At 35.8% G+C, this 12923-nt stretch overlaps 1 protein-coding gene across 1 annotated transcript in view; it reads right to left on the bottom strand.

The window, feature by feature from the left end:
* Epha6 (EPH receptor A6) overlaps positions 1-11385 on the bottom strand; it is an 839925-nt gene extending 828540 nt beyond the window's left edge. The window contains exon 1 of the mRNA XM_050149039.1: positions 11001-11385. Coding sequence (XP_050004996.1) covers positions 11001-11385 — 385 coding nt within the window. The remainder of the gene's footprint in view (positions 1-11000) is intronic.
* Positions 11386-12923: the final 1538 nt, after the last annotated feature.

Raw genomic sequence — 12923 nt, 5'->3', positions numbered from 1 at the left:
ATATATAATCTTTATTTCTTCTTTTCTTTTTCATCAAGAGGCAGGATCAGGTTTGAACCTGGAGCTCTCAATAAAGAGATCTGTCTATCTCTGATTCTTAGCACTGGAGTTATGGGTGGATGTACCACCAGGTCAAAATTTTACATGGATTATGCAGTCTTTATACTCAGAGAGCCTTCACACTTGCTTAGAAAGCACTGATTCTTGTAAGCATCTCCCCAGAAGTGAAGGGACATTTTAAAAATAAATTCCATACAATGAAAAACCATTCAGATATTGCCAATTACACAGTCATGTAAAGAGATAGCCAAGGAACAGCCTGGTCTACATGTAACTTGTAAAAATATAAAATTTGTGTTTTTTTCCATTCTGAAATTAGTCCCAGAATTAAAATAAAAGCTATGACAATTTGATTTAAAATTTTAGAAAAATCAAATAATACCATATAGTAATAAACTCCACACTCAGGTTAAGCCACAGAACCATTTACATGGTAAAGACTCCACTTTAAAGGTACAGTAAATTTTAATCTTTAACCGCTGACATGGTAACTCAAAATTGTTTAAAAACTGGGATGCTTATCAAAGTTTAGTTTAATTGTATTATTTCAGATAATGAAGTTGAATATTCTGATTAATCAGTCACAACCCCATCCTTTACATAACAAGAATGCCTTATGAGTAAAATTTGCATTATATCACTTCTTTTGACCTTTGCTATACATTCATATCTCTAGTGCACTGATGTCATGTAGACACCTGTTTTGATTGTAATGGACTTAGAGTGAAGGCAGACTTTATTCATATAATTACAAGCTTATGTCCAAGACATAATCAAGCCATATATTGACTCCATGTCTTCAATTGTCTTTGTATATTAATTTATATATCTTTGAGTACAGAACTTTTAATGTATCGAAAGACTCCTGATCATTAGAACAGTTAAATAGAGATACTTAGGCGTATATGTTGATGCTTACATATATTTGTTGACTAAATCATTAGATGTATTTTATTTTCTGTGTCACCATAGTTCCTCATATATGTATTTGCACATGTACATGCCTGGTGTCTGCAGAGGTCAGGAGAGAATGCTGGATCCACTGCAACTGGAGGTAAGGGTGATTTGCACCACTATGTGAGTGCTGGGAACAGAAGTCTGGTTCTCTGAAAGAGAAGTCAGTTCTCTTAACCAATGAACTGTCTCTTTCATCAGGGTGAGCTAAATATTAACCGCTCTGACTTTGGAGACTGGAGTACAAAGTTTACAGTCGCTGTACTCAGTTCCACAAAGAAGCATGGTGCAAATATTGCAGTTTAAATTTGGATATGTACTTTTAAAAAAAAACTAACAAAACTCTCACAAGATATAGGAATGTGTCTTAAGAACTGCAGTATTTGAATCTAAGTAACAAAACAATTAAAGCATTACATATTTAAAGGTTGCTATGCATGCCAATCGACAATTACTCCTGAATCTCACAATAGAACTATATGCAAACTTCTGTCTTCGTAGCATTTTTAAAGAAACAGTATCACTTAACTTTAATAATAAGCCTAATAAAACATTAAAATGCTTTAAAGTGCTAACACTTAAATTTTTAAATTTAAAGTCACCATTTAAGCTAATAAGATTCTTGAAAATTCCAGAAACAATATATCAATCGAAAGATTTCTGGTCATAAACTGGTGTTGTAACAATTCTTACACTTGTACTTTACACTAAAACAACCAGCAAAGTGTTATTTTAAGAAAGCGAATGTACCATATTTTGTCTAATCTATAAAATGAAGTTATTATAGAGCAACCTTGTAAGACAATAAATTATTGCCTTCTTAGTAACTATAATTCTAGTACAGTCATAAAAATGACAATGATATTGGAGCTGCTAACTTGTACTCATTTTAAAATCATGGTAGGCAGTATTCTGTATTGAGAGCATGAAACTCCCAATATTTGGGGTTTGTTAAATAAAAAACAAGATCTCTTTACAACTATTCCTTCATTAAATGGAGCATAGGAAATAGTCAAGGCATTAGTGAAGTTCCTCTACTAAATGCTGGAGTTAAATTAAAATATTCACAGATAGCATAACATTTTTCTTTCAAGGGAGCAAGTAGATCAGTGCATAGAGACACAGTATCATGTAGAAAGTGTTACAATCAAATTGATTTTGAATAATCAGATCTAGCAGTTTCTTCAACTTTTAGTCATCATGCTTATTGGTGACGTTTTTACTAGTGTTACTAGTAAACACTAAGTACATTTTAATTTCATAGAAATAAAGAATAAAAGGGATTTATAACAGAAGTTTTTAACTAAGGTGATTTTCATTAGTAGACACTTTTATAGTTTCAGAATTGAAGGTCATAGATCATAACATTTTATTCCGCATAAGTCACACCATGGAGAATTTATAACCAACAGTCTTATTTTCAGAGTGTCCTTAATCAGGTCAGGTCATTCGTTACTATTGCTCCAGCACCATAAGGTTAATTTAGGCGAGATGTGAGATATCATTTCTTAGATAATTTTCAGTTAAAGTCTTTAATTATGGATCTAATTTAAATAATCCTTTGATATTAAAGTATCACAGGAACATTAAAGAAAATTCAAAGTCTCATCAAATATGATGCAACATGATTTTACTTGGAAGCATACAATCAGTTAATCTCTGTTCTCATTTGGAATATATCACACAAGACTTCTTACTCTCTAGTTTACACTGGACTTTATTTTATTGATTTTCTTGAGCTATACATTTTTATGTTGCCATCCCTTCCTCCTCCCTCCCGTTTAACCCTCTCCCATCAGGCTGGAGTGATGGCTCAGCTGTTAAAGGCTAGGCTCACAACCAAAATACAATGAACTTTATTAACTCCATAAAAGAGAGTTACAATTACCATTGGCATCTAAATTTCCATATGTTGTTTTACATTAATCATGGGCTCTGTAAATAAGAATTACAAGTATTCTTATTCTAGATGTTGAGCTCTAAGTACTGTAGATAATGTGTTTCTATTTGCTGTGCTTGTCTACCACAAAATCCAAGTTCCAGGTATATTACAGTTACTCCAGAGAGCACATAATTGATCTGGTATTAGCAGATGGATGCACTAAATGAATTATGCATATTTGCATAAAGTGCTTTTCATCGCATACCTGTACTCATAATTTTATGAGAAATTACAAGAGATAATAACAGATTAAGTCATTTTATATCCCTCATGTCAATTTTTCAAGTCCATATTATACATCTCCAGGGATCAAAAATCTGACTTTAGCACATGAAAAAATTTAATGGAATGCGAGGAAGAACAATTATTTCCAAGTATGTTCATCAAGTGCAGGTCAGCACAAAGGCCAGAAGCTGAGGATTTCAGCAGTGTACTCAGAAACTAGCTGAAATACTTCTCAGATATGGGTTTAAAGCTTGTATTTTCACCCTAATTTTTTCTCCAAAGCTGAAACAAACATGCAAACAAAAAAAAAGTATGTCCACTGGTATCTGGAAGTAGAAATTTATATTTTACATAATAAATTTACAATTTATATAACAAATTGCCATTTAAAATTAAATATCCTTTTAGATGAACACACAAAAGTAATCAGCTTAATAGCCCGTCAACAAAAGCTCGCTTCAATATCTGTCTATAGAAAGTCATAAATTTGTGACATATTTAAGCTTTATTTGCATAAACACTGTAATCTTATAAATTAATTTTCTTTACTTTTATATAATTTAGTTAAGCATCTATATAGCTATAAAATTAAAAGTAAGATATCTTAAGAAGCAATACAGTTCACAAACTGCTGATAGAATTTCATTATTCTGTTTTATTACAGAGTCTTATTTACAATAAAAGATGTTAAACTAACATCATCAAGTCTCTTAAAATTAAGTAAAAAGTTTCTAAAGCAGTATCACACCCTTTGTAATAGTATTTCAGGAAACTCCCTATATTTGGTTGCCATCATTGCAGTATCACCTACTCCTACGATCCCTGACACTTTATATATTGAGTCTATTGCATGATTTAGTTATTGAACATTGACATAAATTACATTAAAATGATAGATTAAGTTTTCAGAACATGGTACATATTTTTGTTTGAACGTCAACTAATGTATGTGTGTATTTTTATGTGTGTATGTCATATGATAAGCACTTCATATGACAATGTGATTTTATAATATGTTCCAGATTATCAATTCAGATATTGAAAAAAACAAATTTTATGTCAAATTTGAAGACAGGCTAAACGTTTATACTGGTTCAGACATTCTAATATGCAACGTGATCCTGGATCCTTTATATATAGCAAGGACACTGCCTATCAAGTAGCAGGTCTTTAGTAAATATGGTGAAAATAATAAACGTTTACATTTAAAGACTAAAATTGTGTATCATAAGAAGTCATGTTGTTTATTCAAAAGGAATCACTCTTTTAGTCATTCTATAAAGATTTGTTACATTAATTGTATTTTAAAATATCACAAATATTTAAAGTCCATAGTATGAATTTTAAAATAGAGATTACATATATTAAAGTGTTTAAATTAGAAATTTTCTGCTCTCTATTTTTTGTTTGATTTTAAAGAAATGTTTATGGGCTCTTTCACTATCATGTGATTTTAATAGTTTTTTCAATGACCTTTTAGAAGGTATCTCACGCTAAAAGTTACATAACAGCTCAGGAAAGGTTTGAGTTATGTAAAATTTACTGAAAAGTCTTCTATTGTCCCTGTTCCCACATATCATATACCTTTAAATTCCTTTTTCCTGTTTCTAAACACTGTCTTCACATGTGTTATTCTTTATTTATACTCAGTGCAGAGAAGAGACTCGTGGGGAATATTTAAAAATATCGTGTGTCTTTTATGTGCAATATTAGTTGGAATTATCATTGTTAAAACAGTATTGAAACACACAGAAGCATTTGAAAACAACTCTATTGCTTTTCATTCCCTAAACTTAGACTGCAAAACTATGTTGTCCTACGTAGATGACCAAGCCAGCTTGAATCATCATCTACTCTGACACATACATACAAATAACTACAAACAGAAAGCTGTGATGAAGGAAAAGAATAAGTACATTGCATTTGATCTATCAACATCATGGCATCATGTACAGTATTTTGAAACAGGAAAATCTTACTAAGATTGGAAAAAAAAAAACACTTTCAAAGGAAAGACACAGAAAAGTCTTTTACACGGAGGCCTTATTACCAAATCCATTAATACATTTACTTATATCATTATGCAATCTATAAATATATCAAATATACTTATATCATTGTTCATTTTTATGATAATTCTTTTGGGGAGGTGGTTTGGCTTATATTTTCATATCATTGTTGGTCTTTGAAGGTGGTTAGGACAGGAACACAAACTGGGCAGGAACTTGGAGGCAGGGGTTGACGCAGAGGCGGTAGAGGAATGCTGCTTTGTCTCATATGAGTCCTTTTATACTAGTCAGCTTGAAATAGAAAACATGGGAAATGGGATACGTACATTTGGGAGTTATTTTTGATTTTATGAATTCCCTTCACCCACTGATTATGAATAATCACAAATTAAGACCACTTAATGGGTATGATACAATATCTAATTCAGATTCTCAAAAAATAAATAAAATCAGTATGCTGAATATAGCTATTTGTTTCTTTCTGTCTCTATTACCATTGCTCTAGGCCAGGCTTTCACAGTCATTCTGAACAATAGCCAGACTCCCGTTTCTACTCTTTCACACCTCCAGCCACTAAGATGGACCCGAGTTCCCTTACCATCCATTTTATCTGAGATAATAGTAAAGCTTGGCTTCTTACCATGATTTCATTTTCCATTCATTAACTCTGTTTGCCCTCTTTCAAGCTACACTATTTCAATTTCTTTCTTTGCTCAGTAAGCTCCAGTCATACTGGACTGAGTTCTTCACATTTGTGGAGCACAGTTCTTCACGAACGATTTCCCTCTAGCATAAGTGTACTTCTTGCTCAGAACAAGTTATTTGTTTTTCTTCCCTGAGGATGAGGCTTAAATTGCACCTCAACACAGGCCCTTTTCAACAGCCTCATTTAAAACAATGCGTTTGTCCTATGACTTTTTATTTTGATGCTTTAGTTGCTTTGTCTGACTCTTTTTTTCTTTCTTTTTGTGTTTGTTTGTTTTTACTATTGAACAGATTGTACGAGAGGACATAATATGTCCACCACCTCCACTTTTTCTTCCTCACCTAAATTTTATTATATATATATATTATATATATATATATAATTTTTACTATTTTTTGAAAGTTAGGTTTTTTAATTAATTATTATTTTTATTATGTGTATATGTCTGGATATGTGTATGTGTGCACATGTAGGTGGTCAAGGTAGCTAATAGAATAATATCAGTGGATATGCAATCACATGTGATTGTAAGTCATCAAATGTGGGAGATAGAAAACAAAGTCCTATCCCTTACCATGCACTCTCTATTTCTGAGCCATCTCTTTAGTCACTAAATTTTACATTCTAGAAACAGTATTCAAAATAGTCAAGATAAAGCAGTGATAAAAAGCAATATATTTTTCAAATTTAAGGCATTAATGTTAATATATGTAAGTGTTAAGTTTATTCAATTGTTGTAGACATGTTTAATAATTTGGTATTCTTATTTAGTTAAATGATTGGCAAACACACATCATTTTCATTATGTAGCTATGCATATTGATGTCTACCAAGTTTAGACTGCCAAGAAATTTTAAACCAAAGGAAGGAGACAACTATGAATTTTGCACTGTAGTTGAGTTTCAAGTAAAACTTTTTTTTCTTTTTACAACAAATGGAACATATAATAGAAAAGTTGGGTAGGAGGACAGAAAAGTGGTTGTTGTGATTGTGTAAGAGAAAAATTCTGTAGTTAAATATAAAAGATAGTGCAATAGAGAATGGTTTTATTGTTAAATGCAAGATTTTTTATGAAGTCTCCTGGACTCAAAGGTCGTATCATATACTTCATCTTCTTTTATATCTTTGAAAAGAACATTTTCTTCATTTGAAAATCAACAACTTTATATTAATATTTAATAATTTTATTTATGTTACTTCTAAAGGATATAACTTTAATGAACATGTTACTATTTTTGTGCCATAAGATTTTCAGATACAGTTAATTTGTAACTTAAAGCAAATAATATACAGAATCTGATGAGCACACTGAAACCAGTAAAAATATTTTATTTTTTATATTGCATGTTTTTCCTAATAACTCCACAACTTGAATTTCCTATTTATAATAAAATCAAATTATAGGTTTAACATATAATTATGTCAAAAAAGGACATATGATAATAATCTCAAACAACCCTATAACTATAAATAGTTTATATGAGGAAAAATAGTTAATATTTTGAAGAATCTTACAGAAATATTTTTGGTAAATTATCTAATTTTTCTAATTTTAAAACTATATTAACTAATTTCTTTAGTTTTAACAATTTATGAATGATGTTTCTGATATTGCAACTAATTTTAGATCATTTATTTTAGGGAGATATTTTCTCTTTAACATGTTTACTTATATTTACATACAGCTGCAGAATTCTTGCTATCATTTTACCATAATCAATAAATTAAAAAAAACACCTAGGACCATGGCAACCTTACTTGTGTGTTTGTCCAGTATTGTCTTATAACAAATCATATCACACAATAGATATATCACATAATAGTGATAAATCCACTGCTTTATCTAGTTGAACAAGTTGACTTAATGAATTATTTTGTGTGCAATTCATTATTTTTATAACATGAGCACCCTAACAGATGCATCAACTCATTTAGACTATATGGTACCCTGCTAAGGGAGAGTAATCTTTGAATAAATAGATCCCTGATGACCAGTAACTATTAGAATTGTTACACTTGGTTAATTTACACATGAAATAAGACTAGGTTTTCTATAAACTAGTAAGGGGATGCAATCTTCAGAGATTAAAATATGAGTTTAATTAAAATATACCAATACCTCAATGATACTGTGATTCAAAAAAAAATACAACTGGAAACCATGGCATACGAGAGACAGTCTAACAGAACGTGTGCGTCTACTTAATCAGAAGAAGTGATATGGGAAGCACTATTACTTTCACATTGATTCAAAGAGCATTGGGAAATAGAAAGTTAATCTAATCTATTTATCTTTACAGCATATAGTTTTACATCCAGTTCAAAGACAAGAAGCCTTGTCTATAGTGAGCTTTCCCTTAGCCCATCTTAAGGAGGGAGGTAGCCCACTTCTTGTCAGCATCATTATTTGACCCTCTCTTAGTGTGGAAGATTAGGGATGGGGTAGGAGGTCAGAGGGTGAATGCAGTCTATTCATCCATGAAGGATTTTATATATAATCATTTGGCAAAAATAGACACAGAGCAATGACATTTCATTATGTGACTGCCCTTAATCAAGAAGGAAGGTTATAGAAAAATGAAAATTTGTTCCATATAAAATAGCAGGTTTCAAAAAATAATAAAATTATAAGCAATATGAAAAGAATCTTCTAAAAACTAAGTGTGTTAATCACATCTCTGACATTTATTTTTATATATTACAATTAAATGCAAATTTTACTTGAATCTTTTGTGCTTTCCATATAATCTGTCACATTCCACCTTTTAGATAGACAAGCACTAATGTTCAGCTTGCTGTCTCATAATACAACTACAAATTAAGAAATATTTCTTTAAAATACCAGATAAGTAATTTATAGAAGATTGATAATTTATTATTAATTTGCCTGATTATTTTAGTATTCTCTCAATATGTGAGGTTATACCTATAATTATCACAGTATAACAAATAACCATTTATTACTGATGAAAATGTGACCATAGTTTGTAACTTTGTATTGGAGAACAGACTCAATTTTATCGAACTTTATTTTGGCTATTGATAATTTTATACTTACACTTTTAGTATATTAACACAAATTCAAATTAAAAGCTTTATTGAGTGATATTTAATGGTCCTTTTAAGTTGATAGGATAGCTAGAAAATACTCCCAAGCACTAAGTTATGCAAGTTGAAACTAACAATAAAGTTCATATGTTTCCTATTTTCTCTAGGTAAAAAAAAAATCATTAAAAAGAATGAGAAATTCATTAATAGAAAGAAGAAAATCAATCTAAGAAATAAGAAACACCTCCACTAGTTTTTTGCATTCGATACAAATGTTCATAAAGTCATAGTTGAGTATGACCTGCTTTAGTAGAATGGTACTTTAGTTTGGGGATATTCACATGTGTTTTATACACCTGAATAAAGCCAGGGCCTAGGACTGGTGCTGACTTACATAGGTACTATAGGTATTAACTATTCATAAAAATTCAGCCTGCAATCACTGCAAACTTTGTAGTGAACATGAATCTCAATCTTCATACACTTTTAATTTCCATAGACAATAATATTGGTATTATATACATATCTGACTTCCTCATTTTTAAAAATTGTTTTCCTTCCAAATACATGGTCAAGTAAATAACTACATATCATTTTCAACCGTCATTTTATTTCCACATGAGTAAACTAAACTACACCTGAGTACTTAATAACAATAATCTTTGAAGACGGATGAGGGACACGTCTGAAATTCTACCTCTGTGGACGTGTATGGCATTATAGCTGCTGTCACCCACATGACAATGTTACAGGGAATATATATATATATATATATTACAAATAATAAATAATTATGATTGCATATTCTTCAGATAAAAAATAATAAGTAAAACGTATCAATAATATTACTTATCAACAGGAATATGTGAATGTTTTCTGAATGACTGCTTCATTTCTCGATAAAGTAATATGGCCAGATACACACTTAGGACAAAAGTAAGGCTTTGGTCTTTGGCTTGCCTTCTCTCTCAACCTCCTATCAAGCACAAAGTCCCCTCTCTCATCTGACCTCTATTGGTACTTTCAGAAATTGTCCTCTTGACCATTACACATGTATCTTACCTGTTAAATGGCAAGTGTAATTGGTCAAAAGTGCAATAGACTTGAAGTCTGTGCAGAGTGTCTTTGTTAACAGGTGACATCTTGGTGATCCTCACCATGTCAGAGAGAGCATCCAGACAGGTATTGCTAGAAAACTTTTGTGGTCGTTTGATACTTGGCGTGAAAGCCATATAGGACATGCAGATGATGTTTTTCTATATCCTTAAACATTCATAGCAGAAATCCGAAGAGATATATTTCATGAAAAAAAAATGAGTGAAAGGAAAAAATACTCAAATATTTTACAGGCTTTTCATCATTTTTCCCCACACAGTATTTGCTTTCACTTTTCCACTACCCTATTGGTAAAAGTCCTCTAAATATCAGATAACAACTAGACTTTATGAATAGGATATTCATAACTTGGAATCTCAGATTTAGCACTCACTCATCTGCCCAGGTCTTTCAAAAATAGAAACAGCAACACAGATATGCGAGCATCTGTTGCAAGGATAATTTGAAAAAGTGAATGGTTGACAAAGTTAAGCAGCTGAGTAAGGTCTACCCACAGTTACTAGAGAACACGGGCTGATCATTGGTTACAGGTGTATAGGTACAGCCAGAGTCATGACCTTTCTGTCAAGAAGCTATGAAGGAAAATCCACACACTGCTGTTTTGAGAAAAATTCTCCAAGAAGCAGTTAGGTCTATGCCACACACGTTGACCTCCAGTGAGACTGCACAATCAGAAGCAATGAGACAAATGCCACTAAGCAACCCATGTGCTGAGGAAGCTCAAGCATTGGAAAGAATTCGAGATAGAAAGGAAGAGAGCTCCAGGGGCAGCTGGACCCAGGCAATGCAACCAGGGCTCTCAGATTAGGAAACATCCTAGACATCACAGTGCGGCAAGTCCAGAGGAGCTGACCCAGTGCACAAAGTTACCTGCAATAGTGGACACGAGAGCTCACTCCCAAGGCACCCTCCTGCCCCAGCCCTTTGGCTTGTCCCTTACCTTGGTTGGAGACATGACTGCAGTCGCCGGTCCAAGCGGTCAGCAGGGGCAAGAAGAAACCAAATTGCAAAAGAAATTCCCGGACTTCGCAGCCCCCCATGGCTCTCACTGGCTCTCTTCGCCTCTCCTTTAAAAAGAAGTGACAGTAACGCAGCCAGGTGTTCCTGATAGGGTGGGGGTCCTGGCCCGAGCTCTCTTCTTCTTCCTCCTCCTCTTCCTCCTCCACCCGGCCCGCAGGGGAAGTCCCGGGGCGCCCCCCGCGCGAGGCCCCGTGAGCAGGGCACGAGGGTCCAGGCTGTCCAGGTGCAGGAGCAGCTGCTTCGGAGGAGGGTGCTGCCTGCGCCGCCGGGGAGCTCCGGGCGGCTAGAGGCGAGGGGAATTGCATCCACCTCCGTGTCCCGCTCCAGCGAGGAGGACTATTCACTTGGGCCCAAGAGAGCGCGCGCACAAGAGCGAGCTCAGGCTATAGTTTGGGGGAGGGGATGAAGGACGGGGGAGGATGCCTGAAAGAGGGTACTGGGGGTTAATAGAGATGTCCAGACGGGTAGTGAAGGTGCAGTTCTGGACACCCAAACGTCTCTCTGCACCCAAGTTGACACTTGAGCCCAGAGCAGAAGGGGCACAGCAAATAGCAAGGGGAGCTTGGGCGACCAGAACTTTCCCTTGGCTGGTGTCTGGAGAACCCCGCAATGAGGCTCCGCCGGGTATCCAGTGGTCCCAAGGGAGCAGCGTACTGAGCGCTCAGCCTCTTCACTGAGTGACCTGGTCTGAGTGTCAAGTCCTAGCCACCACCGATTAGGTGGCATATGCGCCTCCCGCCGGCCATGGCAGAGGCTTACTTACTGGGTTTCACTGAAGCTACCTTAGTCCCCCAATCCCTCGCGTCCCTCCTCCCCCATATAATGTTAGACTGTCAGCTCTGGACACCACCTTCCCTTTTGCCACATTTCTCCCGCTGGAGGGGGTGAGGGTGGCAAGTCAGCGCCCTGGGCACAGCTCGGCGATGGTAGTGGTCAGTTCTGAAGTGTCTGAGTGCCAGCCTCCCAAACTTGGCCACCAGAGCGAACCAACAAGCTTTCTGGCCACCTCTCCTGTTCCAAGTCCTTGGAAAGCAACGATAGAGAGGAGTCTCTGCAGGCTGGAAGTAGACTGGTGCCTAGCACCTTGACTCGCCTAGGTCTTCGCGTCGGCATATGGGGGTGACTTCGCCAGGGAGGTCACCAGCATCATCATGGCAGTCCTGGTGCCTGGCTTCCGAGGACCTCGACAGTCCGCTGATCCGCTGAGGCAGTTGTGGCGGGCTAAGCGCTGACAGCAGCCCAAGAGCTTAGCTCTGCGTGGCCAAGTCCGAAGCAGAGTGCGCGCGGCTTCTGGTGCGCTCTCGTCCAGACGCCCCTTCTCAGAATGCGCTGCCTCCCAGTTCCGGGCGCTCCTAAGCCGCTGTACTGGCTACTTGGTGGGATCTGACCCTGGGCAGAAGAACAGGATTAGCTGATGGGAAGGGGTGTTGCCACCTGCCGTCTCCGAGCAGTCGTCCTGCTGCCTGCCGAGACCGGTGCACGGAGGGCAGGGCCCTAAAGCGCTGCTGAGCTCGGTGGAGCCCCGCGATCTGGCAGCAGCTGTGACTCAGGTGCAGCCAATTCGGCGCTAGAGGGGGTTAGTAGACAACAAAAATTCCCTCACTGCTTAAAGGTGTAAGAACTGGCTACACCTGCGAAAAGGCACGAGAATGGTTTTAGGCTAAACTTACAGTATTTGTTGAGTCTCACTGTAGAGACCTTATCACCGACATTGTAATTTCTGGAATGCATTAGTTAATGTCGTTATCGTTTTCGTTATTGAAGAGACGCAGATTGACTCTCTTGAGTAAGGATTTAAACAACAACAACAAAAAATCCATCTCCAAAGGCAACAGGAAGGGGT

This window comes from Alexandromys fortis, unplaced genomic scaffold, assembly GCF_014885135.2.
Source record: "Alexandromys fortis isolate MF-2015 unplaced genomic scaffold, M_Fortis_MF-2015_v1.1 scaffold_4, whole genome shotgun sequence".
In the NCBI taxonomy this organism is placed as follows: domain Eukaryota; kingdom Metazoa; phylum Chordata; class Mammalia; order Rodentia; family Cricetidae; genus Alexandromys; species Alexandromys fortis.
The sequence above is the reverse complement of the archived record's forward strand: the minus strand, read 5'-3'. Positions and strand labels throughout refer to the sequence as shown.